Source organism: Siniperca chuatsi, linkage group LG3, assembly GCF_020085105.1.
Source record: "Siniperca chuatsi isolate FFG_IHB_CAS linkage group LG3, ASM2008510v1, whole genome shotgun sequence".
NCBI lineage: Eukaryota > Metazoa > Chordata > Actinopteri > Centrarchiformes > Sinipercidae > Siniperca > Siniperca chuatsi.
Genome location: NC_058044.1, coordinates 23,075,014 through 23,098,863, shown reverse-complemented (window position 1 = coordinate 23,098,863; position 23,850 = coordinate 23,075,014). Strand labels below are relative to the sequence as shown.

Genomic DNA, 23,850 nt, shown 5'->3' with positions numbered 1-23,850 from the left:
GACTCTCATGAAATACACATATCAAAGCTTTTCAAACTTGATGTCTTACAGACAATTTTATCTATTCTACCTGAGTCAAAAGTAACAGTACAAAGTCAAAAATATGTATAAAAACACAAAACAACATTATAAAAGCTGTTTGTTACAACACAGTGATCAAACCAACACAAGTGCATGCAACAAGGCTACTGTGCTGTATGCTTTCATGAGACACCAATGGGTCTGCTACTAACGATTGATTAATCTAAGGAATATTTTTTGAATAACTGATTAATCTTTCAGTCTAAAATGTCAAAAAAATAGCAAAAAATGCCAATCACATAACAAAGTTAAGACTTCAAATTGCTTGTTTTGTCTTACCAACAGTCCAAAATGCAAATATATTAATTTCTCTATGCTGTAAAGCAGAGAAAAGTAACTAATCCCCACATTTGAGAAGCTGGAATTAGCTAATGTTTGGCATTTCTGCTTAATAAACCCCTTAAACTATTAATTGATTATCAAAATATCTGCTGATTAATTTTCTGTCCATTGACTAATTGATTAATCGTTTCACCTCAAATATACTTAACTGTAATACAGTATCCGAAGTACAGTAAGGTTATCAGGTTTATGTTTTAGTATATTCTATTTTTTCCTTAAACTTTGTAGTTTTAATTAATGGTACATTTTAGGGTAAAAAAAAAACATTGCTCCACTCTAAGGTGCTGTTCTACAGTTCCTCCATGGTTCGGTGAGATGGATGTATTCTCCTGCATCAAGCAGTGAGGGGGTGTGGCCTCTGAGTGTCATCCCAATCAGACCTGGTGTTTGGTTTGAGTGTGTCAGATCCTGAGGTGGAGCCTTTAGAGGGTTGGCAGAAGCTCTGCTGGCATCTGCAGTCACCAGGAGGCAGCAGCTCATGGTACTCTGGCACAGAGAAACTAGAGCTGGAGCTGCAGGGGTTGCTGGGACTGACAGGGAGAGGCATGAACTGCTGTGGCACGGAGTACCTCATCACTGCAGGAAAAAAAACACAAAATACACACCCAGCTGTTAGCTGATTTATATAACCATGACACTACCTTCTTGAAAATGTAGGAACCAAATGGCACGATTAAAAATCCCTTGTCACACACTGTACCCGACTGGATGTATGAGGACAGGTTGTCTCTCAGGATGGAGTGGAAGATGGTGTCAGGGTGGATGAAGAGGGCGTGTTCTGAGTTCACCATGGCATAGTACCGAGACAGATCCTAAAATCAAGGGTGGTTACCATTAAAATGAAGACCAAAATAAAGAAGATAAACACATAAAGATGTAAAGACACATACCTGCTCACCCACAGCACGTGTAAATGCCGGCAGTGTTATCTGCAGGCTCATCTCCAGAATGAACTGAGATCGAAGAGCCAACAGTTCTGTATCCAGCTGCTGTGTTTGTTTGCATTGTATGTGGGTGTGAGACAGGGACAGACAGAGAAATGCGTATTTGGTTTGCAATTCAAGAGAAGTATGTTTTTCCCAAGCCTACCCTGTTACACACCTTGATCACTCTCTCTTTGACCCTACAAAGCACTGCTGTGAGCTGGGAAGAGTCAAAAGAGAAACATGGATATCGAGCGACCAACCTCCAGAACATCAAAGCACACATGTCAACCACCTGGGAGAGAAAGAGGAGTGGAGACACCATGGTAAATAAAAAAGAAAATGCTATTCTTTACCTTAATTTACTGAATACACACAACATGTATGCTAAATTACTTTGTAGAGAGCGTTCTGAGCTTTGAGTACCAAAGGTCTCCAGGTTCCACTGTGGACCCCCCATGTCTCCTGGAGCCACGTACGCCCCTCTGAGCTCAGCTCCAGCCTGTCCAGGCACTGCCACATCCTGGCATCATCTGGTCCGAGGCCACTCAGAGGTGTCAGCGCCTAAGATAAAAACATATTATGTACAGTGCTATGTATTGTGAATGAGCTGCCAGTTTTATCGGCTCACATTAGAGTGCAGCTCTTTGTATAAGCCTTGGATGGCATAAAATCAACATCAAAATAAGCATCTTAAAAAACATAAAGGAAAGAGGGTCAGAAAAATTAGAAAGGATGTTTTTGACTTTAAATTATATAACTGCACAATGCACCTCTTTTTTGATATCTTTCACTGATGTGCCTGTTGATCCCAGGTCTATGATGCTATCACATTTCTCCAGGAAGTATTGCCAGATAGAAGCAAATGCCTCACAGGTGGGTGTTTCCACTTCCTGCAGAGTGCGGTCGAGACTCGGGATGACCTTGTGTAGGAGAGACTGTAACATCGGCTCACACATGTCCTCTGAGGTGAGAAAGAACGGATCAAGATGAAGAACGCTGTCTCATTTGACATCTTCTGACTTCACAGATACAAACACACACCTGTGATCGTGTGAGTGATGTAGTCTTGCAGCAGACTGGCCTGTTGCAGTTCAGCAGAGATCAGCTTCTCCACATCAGAACGATAAAGTAACAAGTCCTCCTTCAGAGCAGCCATGGCAGCTTTTACCTGATGTTTTGCTGTCCTGTAGACCTCAGACAGCAACTGACAGGCATGCATAAACACATATACTAGAGGTTAAGAGAAAGACATGTAAGACACAGTACCTGTGTCCATTGGTTTCTACCTATGCATATGTATGGGTATGCTTAAGCCTAAATATTATTGTATATATATATTATTTGTCTGTTTCACTAACTCCTATCCAGGCTTTCCTCTTCCTGCTGTGACGTATAATAATCCTGGGAAATACTTGTTCCTTGAGGTAGGGCATCACTTCTTCCATCACCATGCTTACCAACACCTGAAGGGCAAAGAGAGACCAAAGAAGTAGAATGATAAAAGATGGGAGATATAAGAGAGGCAACAAGGCTCAGGTGATAGGAAAAGAAGACAGCACACAACACAAACAGGTGAAAATACCAAACCTTTTGCCTGATGACTGGTAGATTAGGGTACGATGGTTAAAGATCAAGGCAAACAGAAGGTAGCATGGTTTAAAATGGACAGAGAAAAAAGAGAAGGAGGATTTATTGGAGGCAAAGAGGTTTAGAGGATGACATCTTGTCTGATGATTGCTCACCTCTTCCCCACTGCCCATTGGATAGACCTCTGTTTGACAGTTTCCTCTGAGCTTCTTTAAGGAAGACACAGCATCTAAGAAGGCCCTGGACTCTGGTGAATCTTCACACCAGAGTGCTAACAGACAACACATAATCACGGGAATGGATGGCGAACAGAATAACTTTAAAAGAGGCATTGAAGCATGTCGATATTTTGTCTGGCTGATGATTGGGAACAGTGATAAAAGAACTGTACCAGAGCTCTGATGTTGTGTTGCAGCTCGTAGTATGTTGGCCCACCGTGTCTGTTCCTGATACGATGCAGCAGCCAGACACACTGGGGCACTGTAAGGCTGCTGTATGAAGACAGGAAATGCTGTGGGGCAATTCCAACACGCCAGTTTACCACCTGGTTTACCTGAAGTGTGCATGCACACAAAATCACAGACATGTACACACAGTAAAGTGTGCTTGTTTGAATAAAATAGAACAATAGCAACAATCCATGCGTTCAAACCACCTATAGACAATAAATAGCAGCTGCAGGCTAAAAGCATACCTTTAATGTGTCGGCACATGTCATCCACTAACTCACGATGCTCTTGTGTGAAGGTGCAGATATGACAGCCAGAAAGCACCAACTCTGTCTTACACTCCCAACCACCTTCAAATACCTGGAGCATTCAAAGTCACATCCAGCCACATACACACACACACGGACACACAAAATGTTCCGGTGCTTGTACAGGCTGCAGGAGAAGAACCAGATGTAGGTCAGGAAACAGATGGCTCCTGGATTTGTACCTGTTTGGAATCACGACTCTCGACTGTAAAGCTGCTGGTGACCTGTAGGTGGCGATGTGACCAGATCCCATCCAGGTATTGAGGCAAAGTACCCTCCAACACAATCTCAGCATGTGCAACAGGGTCCTGGAGCACAGGGTCCACAGGTTTTGTTAAAAAAAAAAAAAAAAAAGCTACTGTTCACCTTTAAACACACATAATGCAGAGTTTCATGTTTTAGCTTGTCATCTCGAAAATGTTTCTAGATTTTCTCACAGGATGCTGAATCAGAGGGCGGGATTCGGTGGGCTCCATGTGTTTGTTCCTCATGTGGGTCAGTAGATTTGAGCTGAGGTGACGTCGATAGAGAGGAGCTAATGTCTCCATGATGTCAGCAATGTGCTCTGCTCGTTCAAAGAAGGAAAGACTACATTTCAGCAATTTAGCACCAGCATGCAGCGAAAAGTGCGGGAGAAAAACATTAAAGGAAAAACCTGAATAAATAAGTGGAGAAAAGATGCTTTCACAAAGTGGTGGGGTCATTGAATGGTGATGAGTTTGAATCTGATGTGAATCATATCCTTTGGCCTTCGCAGTCACCAGATCTCCACCAAACTGAACCCTTTTTGGATCACAACACAGAATGAGGGAATATGTTGGTTTTCCCCTTAATTTGTCACCAAAGTCGATGTGGAAATGCCGAAGCAACAGATATTGTATTAATTTGCAGATTGAATCTGTGTGCGCGTCTGCATGCACTTGTGGGTGTTTGGTAAACAGCTACAGCATTCTTTGCTATTGAGCATGAATAACAAAGGACAGGAAGAGTGAGGTTAAAGGCGTACAGGGCACAAAGCGAGGGGAATATAAGGATAAGGTTATTACATATTTTTGTGTAACTAATAATACATACATATAATATTATAGTTCCGAAGCCAAAACCAACAACATCATCTGAACATCTTATGTAAGGTGAGATGAGCATTCGGATTTAAACAGAACTTCCTGCTTCACATAACTGATGCTCATAAATATTTTACCACCATTTCTACAGGCTTACCTGAGATGTACCTGTGTTCTTTCGAGTTTAGGTGACAGGTGAGCTTCCCTCCCATTCTTTGTTGTTTCCTTTTCAACAGTCTCTGTCCTCTCGTTTATTTCTTCCCTCTGCACTTCATCTTATACTGAGCTGTTATCCCCATCGGTTGCAACTGTTTATCCTCACCCTTTATATCACTCTTTCTCCACCTCTTCCTTTACACACACGCCATTTCGCTGTGGTAGAATCAGTAAAACTGATTTATGTTGACAGTCAATACTTGAGTCAAACATGGCAAAACAACAACTAACCCTACTGATGCCCTCACATTCTAGTTTATTTGCAGCAACGTTAAACAATGGAGTCAGTAAGAGGAACGGTATTCCAGAGAGAGTGAGGACTTTTCTCAGAATTTCATCTATATGACAATTATATTCACATCACAGACTATATGTGAATTGACACTGACTTAAGAAAAATGGAGGGAATTCTATTACTTCACCCTCTAATCACCTTGGACTCCAAATCCATTTTCTGGGCCTGATGTGACTGGATGTTAAGTGACACAACCCAGAATCAGCTGTCGTAATTGAGCAACCTGATGACAGAGCTGCACAGTCGAGAGGGAAAATTGTGTGCTGAGCAATGCCGCGAAGCCTTTAACTTCACCAAACATCACCACTGTCATCACCTTCACGGTTTTTTCATGTCAGAGGCGAGAGAGGCAACACTCAGCTGTCAGGATTATTGGGCGATGCGGAGAAGGAGAAGAGACAGCAGACAGAGAGGGACCTGGAACAGAGAGCTCTACAAAAACATTACAGAAACTACAGGCAAACACACATGCAGAGGCAGCTGCTGTAGCGTGATGTGTTTCATCTTGTCTCAGCAGTGTGAGAGCCTGCTGCTCAGGTGTTTGGACAGATCAGTCTCAGAAATGATGTCTGATTATGGAAACATGATAACAGTTAAACCTGCATGAGACAGCAAAAGAAAGCTTTGAAGCCGTGTTCACAGGTAGCAGTATACATGTAGGTTTTTGCCTGTTATGACTTTGATTAACCCTTTAACGGTCCCATCCCATGCATTTCTTTCCTCTTTCCTTTGATCACAAACAACAAAACAATTTTTTCCAACTATCCACACAATTTTTTAATTATGAGCATGTACCAAGCATGTCCGTTAAAAGTCAAAGTACACTTTCAACAATCTGCATGAATTTTTCTCTGTTAAAGTAAAATAAAAGACATTTTTTAGTTACAAATCTCTTTTTATGGACGTTAAGTAATGTGCAAAACTCCAGAAATGGAACATTTTGTATATAACATAAACATGAAACATTTTTTTTGTAATTTTTGTAAAACAATTGTTAGTGATACTACCTTTACCATCAATGGATATTTCTACCAATCTGTAGGGCATGTTTTTGAAAGATTATTAAAAAATCATCAGAATTATGGGGAGTTATTAATTTATATCATTCTGTTCAATCCGCCCTATAAAACTAAACAAAATTTTAAAACAACTTCCACAAGCAGGACACATTCTAAGGGTGATTTCTAAGGGTCTATCTGCTGGTGCACAGTACTACAGGGCACGCCTACTACATGATACACCCTTGAAACTGTCGCAGTTTGTTTAGGTTTAGGCACCAAAACCACTTGGTTTCTGAAAACCGCAGTGCACCCTGGGATTTTTTTGCATACATCTACTGAGTGTTAGCAAATGTTTCAACAAGATATCACAGCTCAAAATGGTTGACAAGTCCATTAAAGGGTTAATGATGCATGGACACATACTTAAAGTCATGTCTGTCTGCTTTTAGATGTAAAATTTATGCAGGAATATTTATAGACAATATTAATGACATGGCATCACAGTAATATCACTGTTTATCTCTCGGTTGCACATTTTAGTCTGACACATCGAAGGTTGAGACAGTAAACCTGTTAATAGTAAAAAGGACTATGTGAGTCTATCCACAAAGCCACATATTAACCATGTATCGCCTGACCTGTTACAAATGATGTCTTTCATTTCACTTTATCACAGCATGTGATTCAGTGACATATGATTCACCTGTCAAAGCTGATCTGTTCTACATGTCCTCTGGATCTGAGCAGCTCAAAATGTTAAAGGTCAATGAAACTGAATCCATTCAACATAACTCAGACCTGGCATGCAGTACATGAAGTACTACCGTTTGTCTCCAAACTAACCAAATTGCAGACATTCTTACACTCTTGCTCTTTTATTAAACCCTGAATCAGACAGGCTTGAACCTGGTAGAATAAAAATGCAATCATTTAAAACTTGATACTACAAGTGAAATTAAAAAAAAAAAAAATACTGTGCACATTACACAGATTCGCACTTCATACAAGCAAATTACAAAATGTCATCAGAATCCAATTACACATTATTTTTGCTTGCAAAATATGCCAGTCAGTGATAGAACTGCTACACCTCTATGAAGGGAAACAAGCACAGGCATGAATTTGGCCTTGGGAGAATATACCATAAATCACAGGGTCATGAAAGTCACTACAGAGTGATGTATGGCTACATCTGGTGTAGACACACTGGCTAAGCTTCAAGTTTGAGAAGGAGTGTGTAAGAAGATCTACTTTATGTAACTTCAGTGCCTCTCTGTACACAGATATAGCATAAATCCATGCCTCACATCAAGACTGATGTATGCCAACTGCACATACAACACTGATACCAACACACATGCACGCATTGCTCCTCCCCTTTTACTGTCCCCACACTTTTTGTCTGTTTCGTGCAAACTCACTGCTTCATTGTGACACAAACCAAAATGGCTTCAAATCTGGATGCTCCGACCACCAGCAGCCCCTCCATGAGCTGCCAAGCATTCATCTCCCTTCCCAGAGCAGAGGCAGAAGGCCTCGCCTCGCCTCCCTGGTCAGTTGACTCTCCAGAGCGGTGTGAGGAACATGAAGAGAGCCTGTCTATGTTCTGTTTGGATGACCTGGAGCCTTTATGTAAACAATGTGCAGCTGTGAGCCATGCAGGACACAGGGTTTACCTCCTGACTGAGGCTGCTACTGACTGCAAGGTAGGAATCGGGTATCAGGCACTGCAACTACGACTCCAAAACATTTAAATTGCATTGGAAACATCAATTGACGTAGTTATTTGAGTATAATTATAAAGCTGTAGGAGAAAATGTATCTCACTTTATTTACTCTTGATAAGGTAAACAAACGGATAACTGTTTATTTACCACCTTCAAATCGCTGCTTGTTGTCTTTTAAGTAGACATTTTGTTCTGAATACTTTGCTGTACTTGTACTTTACTTAAACTTTTAAATGCAGGAATTATACTTGTAACATTTTACATTGTTGTGTTGTTTTTACTTAAGTAAAACACTGGTTCCTAACCTTTGTGGCTCGTGTCCCCTTAAAACAAAGCAACTTCTTCATGAGACCCAAAATTAGTTCAACCAAAATCATTTTTAATTATTCACTGAATTAATAGAGAGCAGTCAGGACAAAATGAACACATATTTCTGCAGAGGAATATATTTTTGATTTTTTCCTATAACAGTAATCATCTTATGATCCCTGAGATTTATCTTGTCACTGTTTTGAGGGAACCACTAAAGTAAAAGACCTGAAATAGGCCTACTTATTCCTCCACTGAAAGCAATACTGCACCATGCTGAAGGGTTGGATACAGAGCAGCTGACAGGAATTCACTTCAGCTGGGCAGATGAAGAGCACACTGGTTTTCCAGTTAGAGCTGCCCTGCTGCCACAAAGCCAAACCAAACAGAAACGCAAAGACAACACAGGCTCCTCCAACATTTGAACCATATTTTTTGCTGAGACTAAAGGGGGCCATCTCATGACTGTTTTGTACTTTTTCATTAGCATGCTTTCTGCGACCACAGCAAGAGGATATTTAAACAAGGAGGCAGTCAGGCATTTTTTTATCTCCTGTAAATATTCATTTTCCTGCCCAAACAGATGCCGCCTTGTGTTAATCTAAGATTAGTTTGTACAGACAGAATTTAGAGTCACTTTTAAAGAGGCACCGAGCTGAAAACTAAGATGGTAATTACTGTATCATCATGTCACAAATGCATGTTTAGATTTCACAAGACATGAAATTTGACCTACACACACACACACACAGTCATGCTTACATCACTTCGGAGGACATTACATTGACTTACATTCATTTCCTGGAGACTTACCCTAACCCTAACCACTACTTCCCTAACCCTAACCCTTACCCTAACCTTAAATCAAGTCTTCACCCTAAAATGTAATGATTTATGTCATCAAGACTTGTGTTTTGAGTAATCTGAAGAAAAGGTGGGTTATGTTAACTTCCTGTGAATACTGTCAGTACGCAGTGCTGGCTTATGAATAATATATGGCTCATATAATGATTTTAATCTAATACATGTGGGTGCTAATATACTGTATCAGTAAAAGTCGCACAATACTAAAAAGTAAAAGTCCTGCAATCAAAATATTACTTAAGTAAAAGTATGTATTATCAGGAAAGTGCACTTAATGCACGTAATACTCATTATGCAGAGTGAACCGGTGATATATTTTTTTGAAATATAACTGATTTGTCAATACTGATGCATTAATATGTTTTAGTTTAATGTTTTAGCTGGTTGAAGTAGAACAAATCTTAACTACTTATTACACTGTTTGATAGTTTGATCAGTGAAACTTTAATGTGATCATACATCATGCATGTAAAATCTTAGAGCTCCTGCACATCCACACAGGTGTTTTCACTTGTGTTGCCTGATCACGACTCTTCTCAGGACAATGTACACTGTTATCTTTTTTTGTGGTACATAGTTTGGTGACATCACAAAACCTGGGTTTCTGCAGTGTTCATCAAGTTAAATTTAAGACTTTTTAAGGTCTTTTAAATACCACAGAGAAAGAAATGAATACCTTTTTTGTGGTAATACAGATAAAAGTACAATGGAAAACCAGTAGGGACAACAAGGCCTATAATAATTTATTGAGTACATACAGTTATCACATTATTGTCAGTGATATAATTAATCAATTAACGTAACCTGGACCCAGATAAGTGTTCGAAAATTGATGGATTAAGCAATTAAAAGATAATTAGCTCAAGTTCCAGTTACTATTCCTGCTCAAATTGACACTTGCCCATTATGAGATGATGAGCTTCCTAGCTACTGTAGCTAGCAGTAGTGACAGTGTTCACTACAGGTCTGATGGTACTGACTGAAACTGGAAAAGGACTGAATAGCCTCCTGCAACAAAATCCACTGTTACAACAATCCTACCATTAAATTATAGGAGTGCATTGCCTCCCGACTTGTTTTTTAAGACTCTTCAAGACCTGCAGATACCCTGATGATTCCAAGCAGAGCTCCTCCCAACTTCAACCTGAGGTCTAAATGACCAGAACAACTGAAAACACCTGTGTGTAAAGTAGAAGTATAAAGCAGCATAACATGGAAAGTTCTCAATTAAAGTACCTCAGAATTGTACTAAAGTGCAGTATTTGAATAAATCTAGTTACATTCCACCACTGCTACATTCAAAATTGTACTTTTACTTCAGTAAAATTTTACTATAGTAGCAACAACATGTACTTTTGTAAAGTATCAAAAGTAAAAGTAATCATTGTGCAGAATGGCCCCTGTCATTGTTTTTTTCAATCTTTTTTAAATTTTATTTAAATTTTTTATTGAGGTAAGGATCTGAATACAATACATTCAATATTTCAATATGTTACATAACTGTCATTTCTTCAAAAAGTAATTTCATGGTTTGACGCTGTTTGAGTTGCTCATCCATCAGTACCATATAGTCACATACTGTTGTCATCACAGGTAATATTACATCCCCACCCACACAAACATATGTATATATACCTATCACACACTTACACACAAACATTTATCACACATGCACACACAAAGACAAAACACAGTGTTCCTTAAACTTTATGGATGCTGGGTGATTTTGCAGCTCCACTCAACCTACAGAGCTTCATATACTGAGCTCCAGTATTACTCCATATCTGAAATAGTTTCTCTTTGTTACTGTGGTCAAGTATTATTTCATTAATATTTTCCATTTTTGAAATGTAGGTGCTTCCTTATTTTTCCAGTTTTGCAATGAGACATTCTCCCAAGTCTTTCTGATTTTCTCACAATACCAAAAGGGATGTATAAGTGACCGCATTTTAAACATTTACCTGAGGAGCTGCTGTCAAACTTGTGAATTTTGTCTCTACTATAATATATTCTTGTCATTAATTTATACTGAATTAGATGTACATTTTCATTAGGGATAATTTTATATGTGAGTTGTAAACATTCCTTCCATTTATTCTTTTGCATCTACCATGCCAAGATCTTTGTTCCATTTGTTATAAATGTTTTGTAACAGTGTTCTATTATCAAATATTATATTACTTGATTATGATGGTCTAAGTACAGAGGGTGTTGTATGCTGTACAGATTGTAAAGCCCCCTGAGACGAATTTGTGATATTGGACTATATGAATAAAATTGACTTGACTTGACTTTTGGCCACTAGGAGGAGCTCAGAACATCACTGAATGGACTAAAGAAGAAAATGAATCACTTTGAGAAAGTCACAGAGACCTGTGAGCAGGCATCCAGACATAACCAGGTAGAACTGTCTGCAACTACAAAACTCAACTAAAAATCAAACAGAACTTTATGATTGGTTCATTGCTTTAGGACCTCCTCTTCTTTCCTCACACTTTCCTTGCTTTTTCTATTATTCCCAGGCTGAGGCCAAACTCACAGAGGAGCACATGAAAAAGGAATTTGAGAGTCTTCACCAGTTTTTGAGACAGGAGGAAGCAATCAGGCTGCTTGCACTCAGGGAGAAACAGGAGGAGAAGAAGAGAGAGGCAGAAGATTGGATGGACAGAATGAATCAGGTGATAAAATCTCTGGAGGAGAAGATCCAGCTGGTTGAAGAGGAGCTGGACGCAGGAGGGGATGGGGCTGAATTTTTAGAGGTAACATCAATCAAATGTTACATAATACGTCAATGAATGGTAATAGATGTTTGAATTTAAAACAGTAACAATACAAAGTCTTTTTTTCACAGCACTACCAAGACACAATGAATAGGTATGTGACATTTGTGAGTATTTTTCACACACAAGCACAGATAGTGTACATGAAACTGCAACTGTATAACTGTCTGCATGTTCATATTTATTTACTGCAGCACATGGACAGGTAGCAGGGAGCCACAGGAGGTTTGCAGACCTCTAATAGATGTGGCCAAACACCTGGGTAACCTCCAGTATACTGTGTGGGAGAAGATGAAACACATCGCCCCGTACAGTCAGTCTCTTTCTGTGCACGCATGCACTTCCTGTTTCCTCCCTCCCTGCTCCCTCTTTCAGTCCCTCTGACCCCCTTTGTATATTCCAGCTCCAGTGACCCTGGACCCCAGGACAGCAGGACAGTCTCTGAGGGTGTCTCCTGGGTTAAACAGTGTCCATGTCACCCATGGACCCTCACAGGGGCTGGGACAGAGTCTGGATGCTGCTGTCCCTGTCCCAGCTAACCCTGAACGTTTCCACCCGTATTCTTGCATCCTGGCAAGAGAGGGCTTTGATTCAGGAGTGCACTGTTGGGATATTGAGGTATTTACATACTGTGTGTACTAGCTGAGCAGTATAACAAGGAGCTATAATTATTGGTTAATATTGGCTTAGAAACACATGCGGTACACATGATTAATAGGCTGCTTATTAATCTACTGGTCATTTTCTTGATTCAAGTTTAATACATTTCTGTTTAGTTTTAGTTCATATGTATAGTTACTATTTGTATTTACATATATTGACTATAGTGTGACAGACCAAGGCCAATACTGATTATTAGGGGGTTTGAAAAATCTGAGAACTATACATAGCAATTTTTTTAACATGACATAAACAAATAGTGTCGATAAACATCCTTAGATTGTTTTGTTTTTTTTAATTAGGACCAAGATACATACTGAGTGGGACAATTTCACATTGTACAAGTCATCTTGTCAGTACCCTCTGGTGGACCTCAAACCCAGTTTGACACCAATGCCAATATATCTGCAAGCTAATATCGGCCGAAATATTGGTCTAGCTCTATTGCTCTGTTAAGGGGCCAGTGTACTTTCTGAAACTAACAATCTGACAGTCACACCCACTTTACGCCGTGATTAGCCATTTGTGTGCAGAGTGTGAACTTCTCTCTCAAGCTCTCTTTTTTCATTCTTCAACTATTTGTCACTTTTCCTGTGAGCAAGTGAGTGCAACACTATGAATATCTTCCAAATTGCATCTGCCCCCTTTCTATGAATCCTGGCTTTTCATTCTGCCATTCAGATCAACTATAAACACTTCTGACTGAGCGTAACCTGACCCTTACTGTCACTGACAGTAAAATTAGTGTGAAATATCCAGCCTTCTCTGTCATAGTTCGTTAAAAGACACATTTGTCAGAATTATCTGTTTGTGTAAAAACAAATATAAGCCCATATATTGATTTGCTCTCAAATATTGGTATTGGTGTCAGCCTCAAAAATCCATGATACTATGAGAAGCATGCATTTCTGAACTGCTTTGTCCCTGCCATCTCCTCTGTCTGTCTAATCTTTTTCTCTATTGATTTCAACAGGTTGGTGACACCAATAACTGGACAGTCGGCGTGGCTGCTCAGTCATTGTCCAGGAGGGCACAGTTTGAGGCCTGTCCAGAGGCAGGACTCTGGTGTATCAGCCTGCGAGACGGGAAGTACCAAGCTCTGACCACTCCCTCTCAAGACCTAAATCTCGACAACTCACAGCACCTTAGCAGACTCCGTGTGAAGCTGGACTGGGATGAAGGGACGCTGGAATTCATGAACACTGATACTGCCACGCATCTTTTCACGTTTAGACATTGCTTCACTGAAAAGATATACCCATACTTTGAGAGCATATCGCTGTGTGGAGGCCTTGCTGTGTTGGCACAGACAGTGAACATCAGCATGGGGTCAGATTATGTCCCTGTGGAAGACACTGCTATCACTGAGGAGGATCGGGTGATGAACAGTGAATCTTGCACTGAGGGAGACATTAATACTGCATCGAATAACAGCAACAGCAAGATGTCAGCGTGCGGACATCTGACTGAAGACAAAAACTCAGCAATTTGTTTGATGAGAGAGAAGAAGAACACCAAACCTCGGAGATGCACCACAAAGGAACAGCTCATTAAAACAAAACCGGCTGGAAAGGAAAAGACAAAAGACAAAAAACTGAGCAGCAAGCCCACGTTCAGTGTGACCTACCATGTTTCACTGAACAGAGCCCACAATATATCCGGCAATCACAAACAAATCCAGATGACTCATGTTAATCATCTGGTTTATTATCCTTGTGATGGAAATAAATAACAAGAGTGTGTAGCCATAATAAATTGTAACACCATGTTTTACATTCATACAAGTGTTGTTCTTAGTTTTTAGTAGGGATGGCAGTGTCGGCCAACAACTATTGGATGGATTGCCATTAATTTTTCTTACACACATCCATGTTCCCCAGAGGATGACTCCTGATGACTCTGGTGACCCCCTGACTTGTCATCTAGCGGCCCTATGAGGTTGACATTTGTGGTTTTGAATGAAATGTCTCAACTACTGAATGGATTGCCATGACATTTGGTACAAACATTCATGTTCCTGTCAGGGTGAATTGTAATCACTTTGGTGATCCCCTGACTTTTCCTTAAGCAGCATCATGTGGTCAGAATTTTAATTTGTCCAGTACTTTGGTTTATGACTAAATGCCTGCAAAACTAATGGCGTTCCCATCCCCCTCAGCTGTACTGTAGTTCTAATTAGCAAATGTTAGCATGCTAACTCGCTAAACTAAGATGGTGAATATTACACCTGCTTAACATTAACATGTTAGCATGCTGACATTAGCATGTAGCTCAAAGAATCGTTGTGTCTTAGTACGGCTGCTAGCATAGATGTAGTAGTCTTGTATAAAATACATTTAAGAATTGATTAGATTGGATTTTGTTTCTGAGTGTGATGAAAATATATATTTGCTGTGTGCTCATCAGTACTTAAAAGGCACTGATACATCCTCTGAAACTGTACTATATCCCAACAACAGAGGCTTGAGTTTTTTCTTTAAATTAAAAACTAGTTTTAGCTCCATCCTGTTCTTTTTTTAGAGAATTGATGTAAAACTCTTTATGTTGTCTTCTGTTGCCATCAACTGTTACAGGCTTATATAGTATTTAACTCAATATGGAATAACACTGACACAATGAAATGTAATAACACTGTCCAATGTTAGAAAATTTGTATTAAATTTGGTAAAAAATAAATGAGTTTATTTAATTGCAAAGAAAAAACAGCGACACAATCATATTTCCACATCAGTATTTACAGTTTTCTTTCTCTCTCTTTACCCTTTGAAATATAAACACTGTCCTCTTCAGCAATCTGTGTCTTCTCAGCCTCCTCCTGTCTCATAGACACACTCTCCCTTCCATGATGGCATTATATAGTTCATCAGTGACAGCCTCATAACGCCCAGCACGACTGTTCAGAAAAAAAAGTTTTTCACTCGAGTTTTGTGGCTTGTATCCTTCCTTCTGCAGTCGTGTCTTCTGAATTTTGAAGGTACCTGACGACAAAAGTGGAAAATGTTCAATTTTGACTTTTTTTAATGCATGTGTGTTTGCATGTCCTTGCATCAGTGTCTCACCTGTAGTGTCAACAGATGGCATGAGTCGGAGGAAGACAGGGCATGCGTAGGAAGGCAGGGCTTTCTGTACAGCGATCAAGAATGCATCAAGGTCAAACTGGCCTCCTGTGTGAGCTATTGCTGCCATACCGGCCTTTCCCTCCACACCTGCACACAGACAGACAGGTGAGGTAATGAATAAAAGACACCCACTTTAAGCCCTTAATCTTGTTTCTTTATTCATGTGGATTTGTATGTTTTTCCCCATCCTGTCTCATATCTACCTGGTGCAGAAACTCCATAGACGGCTACATCCATGTGTCGCAGCAGGCGACTGAGGACTCCCTCCACCTCTGTGGTGGAAACGTTCTCCCCTCGCCAACGAAACGTGTCGCCGCTGCGGTCCCTGAAATACATGTAGCCATATTCATCCATCACCAGCACGTCCCCTGAGAGACAGAGATAGAAAGACAGACAGAGACAGAAATAATAACAATCATCATCCCTGGAGGTGAAGAAGGTAAACTCTAGTGATGATGATTCACCAGTACAGTTTTGACATTGATATAAAATGATGGTGAGTCACTGGTGCCGTCTGCTAGACAGAATATTATAAGATGCCTTTTGTAAATGTCACAATTATGGACTCAATTAAAGATTTATTATGATGACTCCTAGTGGGCTTTACTGAAGTGAAACGTAATGTCTCCTATAGCCAAACTGTGTAATGCCCTCACTGTGTCTGTGGGTATTTGTATCTATTGCTGTCTTCTGTATTTCTGTTTTGATTTTGTCTGTGGGGTAGCCTTTTCACTTCAAGGGTTAAAGTGTATCATCATCACAGACAGTGAATCACAAACATTCACACTTCTGGGAAATTTAAAGTCTCCAGTCCAGCTGTCTTATACTGTATGTCTTCAGACTGTGGGAGGAAACGCGTATGAACCCGACAGTCGATCATCATTATTCTGACTGTATTCTAAAGAGAGAGGATGAAACATACCTGAGACATAAGCAGAGTCTCCCATCTTAAAGACATTGTGAGCTATTTTCTGATTGGTGGAATTCTGATCGGCGTAGCCGTCAAATCTCCTGAGCAGATCAGTGTGGTTGATGCGTCCCACTAACATACCTGGCTCACCTGCAGAGTCATAGAGATGGAAGAGGACACAATGGATCATTTTGGCACATTTATTTTATCCAGTTGTGGCTTTGTGTGTGTGTGTGTGTGTGTGTGTGTGTGTGTGTGTGTTTGTGTTCTCACCAGGCAGACAGGGTATACAGAGTCCCTGTGAATCCCTGAGCAGCTGTCCGTTCTCCCCCTGCACCCTGACCAGTCTTATGGGGTAAAAGCTGGGCAAGATCCGACTGTTGAAGCCACACGCCCCCACCTGGACATGTAAGACATGTACATGAGACAGGATACAGTTTGGAAAATCCTTCAATCTACCTTGAAGTCATTTAAAATAAGACACACCTTTCCGTCTATGTTGATCAGGCTGCAATTGCACTCGGTGGCGCCATAAAATTCCCCAACTCGTTTTATTCTGAATCGCTGGACAAATTCTTCCCACACAGAAGGACGGAGGCCATTACCAATGGCAATACGCACCCGGTGATGTGCCTCAGATGAATGGACCGGCTGGGCCAACAGATAACGGCAAATCTCACCTATGTATAGAATTACCTGGACACACACACACATATAGACGTAGGACAGAACAATATAACTTCAGTCAGTATTAGTTGAAGAGAATCAGTAGAACAACTGGCCTGCAGCTGGACGCGCCTCATTGTTAAGTGACTTTGGTGGCAGTGTGTACTCACAGTGCAGTGGTGTTTCACACAATCATCCCAGAAGCGACTGGCTGAGAACTTCCTCCTGACTACAACAGTCAAACCAAAGAGCAAACACTGGCCTACACCCATGATGGTACCTGTAAACATTCATATTTTCACATGCATGCACACATACAGTGTATATATACACACACAAAGAAAGACATAATCAGAATCGTCAACTTATTCTGTTTTTTCTCCAAAAGCTTAACAGATTCTGGTGAGATATTTTTCAGTATACTAGTCAGAGATGTACACTTGACCCAGACGTTACCATTGATCTAAGTCAATGGAAGCAAAATATATAACAGTAGGACAAACCAATGATATGGGACACCAGGGGCATAAGGATACAGTACAAGAACTTGAAAACCAACTACTGGTATGGTTCATTCATAAAGGAATAGTTAAGCACAATGATATACTGTATATATATGGGAAGTGAGGTCAATCTGTCACTGAATATACAACAACATGTCCTGTTAAAGACAGGGAAATAAGATTATGGCTGAGAGAGAGTAAATGGAGTGAGGCCTACCTGCAGAATGATACAGGGGAAGGCAGTTGTAGATGATGTCATCATGACACAAGCCAAAGGAGTGGAAACCAAAGGCAGCGATGCGATAATACCTGACAAAAAAGATGGAATAAACTGACTGTCATCCATGACACTCACCAGAAATCATCATGGTCCTGATTTTAATCTACACACAGTTTGGGGATTCCGATGTTAAAATTTTAAAGGTTTTTTCATAGGTTGCTAAATTTCCCTGGACTCATAAGCCCCTTTTACACAGCCTGTTCAAGGCGGGAATGTTGCGCCATTATACCGCCTCACCGTTCTGGTAAAACGTACGAACATCTGTGTAAATGGGGGAGCCGGCAGGTCGGGACACACACTAGACAGCAGCACCGTTGTGTTACATGTCACCAGCATGCTATCACAAATCATACACTTGGGCAGCATTATGCTGCCGTCGCTTGGTTCAGTGTAAAAAAGCAAAGCCGCCGGCCTTTTCTACAGCAGTATTGTGGGATCTCTGTTTAAAAAGGGCTAGAGTGTAAGAGTTACTGGCTATACACATTTTGGACCACACCCAGCAATCATTTGACAAATGAGATATAGGGTTGACAAAAATAAGTCAGCAGACGTGTCTGGGCAAATCATTAGAGCTGGTGCAATTGGGCACAGTTGTCCTGCAGCGTTTCCCTAAAAGTTGCCACTGTGAGTGTCATTTAAACATTTGCTTTCAAGATATTTTTAATCCCTCCATAAACTTAACAATGCATCATCAGTTCAGATGAGATCACAGACAAACTCACCGGCTGTGCACCACCACAGCTGCCTTTGGCATTCCTGTTGTACCAGAAGTGTAGATGTAGAAAAGTCTGTCTGCATGGAGAGAGAGAGAGAAGACAGGAAAAGAAAGAAAAAAGGACTTAGGAGCTGAATGATTATTGGGAATGTTAAATGCTCTTTTTCACCTTCATGCTTTGTCTTTTGTATATTTCGCAGTGTTTTCTGCATGTGGTATGCACCCCCCACCCCTTCATCATTCCTTAACATGTCTCTGTCTCCATATTCTCCGTATGTCTGTCAGCCTGTGCAAGCAAAGACTTGAAGAGTATTAACTTAGGAATGTCATGTGATAGTAAAGGTAAAAACAATACAGAAAAATCAATAACAGAATAATGAACCGCTAATTGTTATTGAACGATATCATCAATCACCTAATAACTGAAAAGTGAAGTTTAGAGTTAATTTTAAATGTATTATGTCAAATAAAAACGACATCTTTCACAGTGCACATAAATGTTGTATGCCATATAGTATTTCTTTGAAGTGAGTTGATGATTTGTTTGACAGTGTTCTGCACTGTCAAGAGGATTCAGTCTCATAAGCAGACCAGAGAAAATCTGGCAGCGAGCAGTTTAATCCAGCAGGCAAAGACTTGCTTGGAAAACAAGGTGGTGCAATCAGAACTTTGTAATATGTAACATGGACATGATATGGCAACACAGTCATACCTGTACCCCCCGTAACACTCTGCACATAGCCTCACCATTGAATCCCTTCCTGAGTGTGTAGTGTGGTGGGTGTTTGGGCGAACGCTCCAGCAGGGCGTCCAGGCTCTGAACTTGGATTGGACTTGGACTTGGCTTGTCTTTATCATCCCGCTGACCACTGCTGAACAAAACCAAAACGGGCTGCAGAGAACCGCTCACCTCTGACACCGCTGGGAGACAATCAAAAGACACAAATGTAGAAGAAGAATGCACGTTCTTTCATTAGCAGAGCATCACACTCGTAGCCTGATTTAATCATCTATTCATCTATGTATCAAACTCCACTCAACTGCTGTCTGCGTATCCAGTATCTACCAGTCAACATCTCCAGCGATCTAACTATCTACATCTTTATTCTATCATATTGTCCTACCTTCTCTCATCTCTGTCCCGAACACCATTGCCCGAGCACCAGATACGCTGACACAGTGCAGCAGTGAGTGCTGTCGAAGGTTGTGGTTGATGAGTGCAGTCTCTACACCGATCATAGCCAGACCCAACCATAGAGCTGTCATTAAAGGCTGGCTTTCCATGTACAAGGCCACCACATCTCCCTCAGCCAATCCCTGTGCCAGCGCCCAGTGAGCCACAGCATGGCATCGCTCCTGCAGCTCCTTGAAACTCCAAACCTGGAAAAAAAAATCAATGTGTCCGTGATTCTGTTGTTAAGGTGCTGATTCTGTTGAAGCTACATTTATTTTGTAATCCTGGATGAGTCCTCACCTCTCCTGTAGTCTCGTAGATCAAAGCAGGTTTGTCTGGGTGCCGGGTCACCATCTGGGCAAACAGGGCAGGGATGGTGCTTCTATTTCGCAGATTACGGTACATGGAAAACCTCACTCGCAGGATCACAACCAGACACCTTTTAGACCGAGAGGAGCAGAAAAAGGAGGAATGAAAGAAAGGTAAAAAAAATAGGAATGGAGTAGGCAGCATGAATGATGATATGACACCGGGAGACACACGCACATACATGCACATACATACCAACTACTTACATTAGGTCTCTTTTGATGGTCCGTAGAGCTACATGTATGAACTTCCAGGACCAGACCACACAGAGCCCCAGCCCGGCCAACAGGCTGCAGAGCCAGGGGAGGGAGAGCAGTCTTACAGCCCCAAACACAGCGAGGCACACTATGACACCACTCATCAGAAGCATGGTGTTATCTGTGGGGATACAAACAGTGACTTCATGCACAAAAACAATACATAGAAATGCCTTTTGGCGAGAGGAGGCCTACCTGCCCAAGAATTTCAATCCTGCTCCACCAAGAAATAAAGAAAGGAGTTGAGAGCAGCAACGGGCTCTTCCACAGGTCCAGTATTAGTAAAATGAGCAGCTGCGTATACGAGCTGTCAGACGTAAAGTGCGTGATGAGCAGCAGCCTACTGTAGCTGAGAGCAGTACATCTGATAAACCCCTGCGTCACTGCAGCGCCTGCGTGTGATTCATTACGCCGCGAGGACATCACGTCACGCAGAGTCTGATTTATGAATGGATCAATGGCTGATTTAATAGGGGGGAGTAGGAATATTGTTCGTTTCATGAGCAACAGTCAGAATGACACATTATCGTACACGGCTGTGGTGAAATATTTTACTTAAGTCAAACTAGCTAAAGTACAATAAAAATACAAGTAATTTAACTGCATTCAAAACCAGTTGTAGTGACAATATTGTCAGTGTTATCAAAAGTAAACGCACTGCAGAAAGGCGCCTGTTATGTTACTGAATAATTATCTCTGATGATTTAACACGTAAGCATAATTTTAGAGTTGTAGTCGGGGTAAAGCTAAATGTAACTATTTTATCTACACTAAGTAGTTGTGCAGTTGGCAGTTTATCATATTCCATAAACTAGGCCTGCATGTTTTGTATGTAAAATTTTAATCTGTAATACATAGCCGACTGATAGTTGTCAAATAAATGTAGTGGAGTAAAGAAGTTCAATATTTCTCCTTCAACTGTAGTATGAAGTATGATGTAACATAAAATGTAAATACAAGTACCTCTAACTTGTACAGAGAGAAAAACAACTTTTGAAAGACGATTTTTCCCAAATGAAAAGTTGAATTCATAAGCAATAAAACACATACTTGCTCTCATTTCAGAAAAGCAAAACTTACATAGTCTGATTTTAAGTATACCTGAGTAAATTATACTTTGTTACTTTCCACCACAGAAACATTGAAGGGAATCATAATCCTCATAGCAGAGAGGTCTTATGAACAGTTCTTGGTCATTCATCACTTCTTGATGTATATCCTTGATGCAACAGCAAGTGAGTCTTTACAACTTTTATAGAAATTTCGGAATTATTGACAAATTTATGGCTTTTATTCTGAAAGTAGACTCAGTGGGACTCATGCTGACTGTTGTCAGAACAGCTCCTGTATTGGATAAAAATAAAATACCATAATTTTACAGAGAAAAAGAGTTAATTTTGTACTTTCATTTTTGAAAGTCCCATATCTAGCTACAGTATCTCTGTGTGTATATGGATGTACTGTACCTATCTGTGTATGTATCTGTGTATGTACTGTATATATCTGTGTATATCTATCTATGTTTGTATCTATCTGTGTATGTATCCACCACAACCAAATAAATGTGTTCTTCAAACTCTCTTAGTGACACAAAAAGGGAACCCAGTAAGCTGTATAAATTAAACCCTACTTACAGATGGGCCCTAGACAGTGGAGACAAATTCATCATGGCCTTGAACTCACCTGATCTAATGAATGATGTATCAGTATACAACCAAAATCAATATGCCCATACCAGAGATAGTGTAAAAAAGGCTATTGATGATATCAATATGATATTTCATAAGGCAGCTATTAAAGCTAACCTTATAAAAGAAAACGGAAACCTGTTAAAAAGCAAAACGCCAACAAATGGTTTGATCAAGAATGCAAGACCATCAGAAAAGACCTGAGATAAATCGCAAATGAAGAACTTCGCCAACCAGACAGCCCAGCCATAAGCATTAGGTACAATGACATTTTAAACAAATATAAATTGGGGAGAAAAAAAACAAATTATAGCCACATGAAACTTGAAGATATTGAGAACTCACAAATACCAGTTTATCATAAATAATCATATCATTGAACACAGTATGAGTTATATCTACCTCGGTATAACCATAACAGCATCAGGGAGTTGTATTTAGAGTGCTTCAAGAAAAAGCTTGAAGCACTCTAAATACAATTAAGAGAAAATGTTATAATTTTCAAATTCCTCTTGAAAATTGGCTCAAAATATTTGATAGTGTCATCCAGCCCACTGGACTGTATGTTAGTGAAGTATGGGGTCCACTCAGTCATCATAGCTATACCTGTTGGGACAAATCAATCTAAGAGAATTGTTACATGCAGAATTCTGCAGATACATTTTACACGTACACAGAAAAACCCCAACAAATGCATGTAGAGCAGAATTAGGCTACCCACTGATAGTTAACATTCAAAAGAGAGCGCTCAAATTTTTAATCACCTTAAATCCAGCCCCCTGGACACCCAGTCCAAAGCCCTCCAAACCCAAGAGCTGAGTCCAGAAAAGAGTCCCCTTTCTCAGTTGGTGCTGAGACTAACTGCCCCCCCTCAGACCAGTCTCACAACAGCACTGCTTTCCAAACACCAATCAGAGTAAACCAAATTATAACGCAGTGTAAAGAAACCTATTTGGAACATTGGAAAGAAGAATCTAAAAGCCAAAGTAGATCTGAATGTTATCTGGCCCTAAAAAGAGATTATGAATTGGCAGAATATCTCTCTACTGTCAGAGACAGAAAGCAGAGACAGATCCTAACCAGGTACAGCCTCAGTGACCACAAACTGGCAGTTGAAAAAGGAAGACACAAGAAAACATGGCAACCAAAAGAAAACAGAATATGTGGTCACTCTTTGACAGATGAGGTTGAGACAGAGTTGCACTTCTGACAATGTACAACATCCAATGAGATAAGGAACATTTACTTTAACAAGTTCAACTCTGTAATCTAAAAGAGCTAAATGAGCTCTCAAAATTAAAAATACTCCAAGGAGAAGGAGATAGGGCAGATCTGCCCAATATGTGCCTACCCACACACACACACTCATTTAAAAAAAAAGTTGCAGTGTATATAGTTTTCACATATTTGTATTTGTATATTTTAACTGCAAGTCTACTGTTTTTATTATTATTACCTTATCTTACTTATCTGTATATATATTAATAGCACATTTCCTCTGTTTATGTATTTATTTCACACATGCTTTGGCAACGTCTGTTTCCCATGCCAATGAAGCCC

General features: G+C 40.3%; 3 protein-coding genes across 7 annotated transcripts; 1 reads left to right on the top strand and 2 right to left on the bottom strand.

The window, feature by feature from the left end:
• Nucleotides 1-460: 460 nt before the first annotated feature.
• LOC122873380 (protein Niban 1-like) lies at nucleotides 461-5,091 on the bottom strand. Of its 5 annotated transcripts, none has more exons than XM_044190026.1 (12): nucleotides 4,915-5,091; nucleotides 4,131-4,258; nucleotides 3,876-4,001; nucleotides 3,092-3,745; nucleotides 2,708-2,812; nucleotides 2,391-2,553; nucleotides 2,120-2,310; nucleotides 1,743-1,910; nucleotides 1,525-1,641; nucleotides 1,314-1,412; nucleotides 1,124-1,235; nucleotides 461-999 (listed from the first exon to the last, which is right to left on the bottom strand). In XM_044190026.1, exons 1-12 carry the CDS (start codon nucleotides 4,967-4,969, stop codon nucleotides 758-760), a joined length of 2,160 nt encoding a protein of 719 aa, XP_044045961.1. In that variant the 5' UTR covers nucleotides 4,970-5,091; the 3' UTR covers nucleotides 461-757. The 5 variants fall into 5 exon arrangements, with proteins under 5 accessions (XP_044045961.1, XP_044045962.1, XP_044045963.1 ...); XM_044190027.1 differs by lacking the exon at nucleotides 4,915-5,091 and having other exon boundaries at nucleotides 3,092-3,489; nucleotides 3,631-3,745; nucleotides 4,131-4,879; XM_044190028.1 differs by lacking the exon at nucleotides 4,915-5,091 and having other exon boundaries at nucleotides 3,092-3,253; nucleotides 3,328-3,489; nucleotides 4,131-4,878.
• A 2,469-nt stretch (nucleotides 5,092-7,560) lies between these two features.
• Nucleotides 7,561-14,528, top strand: LOC122873382 (nuclear factor 7, brain-like). Its single transcript, XM_044190031.1, has 7 exons — nucleotides 7,561-7,975; nucleotides 11,475-11,570; nucleotides 11,692-11,928; nucleotides 12,021-12,043; nucleotides 12,144-12,262; nucleotides 12,353-12,567; nucleotides 13,583-14,528. Exons 1-7 carry the CDS (start codon nucleotides 7,715-7,717, stop codon nucleotides 14,339-14,341), a joined length of 1,710 nt encoding a protein of 569 aa, XP_044045966.1. The 5' UTR covers nucleotides 7,561-7,714; the 3' UTR covers nucleotides 14,342-14,528.
• A 730-nt stretch (nucleotides 14,529-15,258) lies between these two features.
• On the bottom strand, nucleotides 15,259-20,971 carry LOC122873496 (long-chain fatty acid transport protein 1-like). The gene is made up of 14 exons (XM_044190247.1): nucleotides 20,798-20,971; nucleotides 20,552-20,723; nucleotides 20,277-20,415; nucleotides 19,927-20,182; nucleotides 19,550-19,723; nucleotides 18,810-18,879; nucleotides 18,025-18,116; nucleotides 17,475-17,584; nucleotides 17,125-17,334; nucleotides 16,912-17,038; nucleotides 16,651-16,788; nucleotides 15,932-16,096; nucleotides 15,669-15,815; nucleotides 15,259-15,587 (listed from the first exon to the last, which is right to left on the bottom strand). The coding sequence occupies exons 2-14, from the start codon at nucleotides 20,713-20,715 to the stop codon at nucleotides 15,430-15,432; spliced, it is 1,950 nt and encodes a 649-aa protein (XP_044046182.1). The 5' UTR covers nucleotides 20,716-20,723; nucleotides 20,798-20,971; the 3' UTR covers nucleotides 15,259-15,429.
• Nucleotides 20,972-23,850: the final 2,879 nt, after the last annotated feature.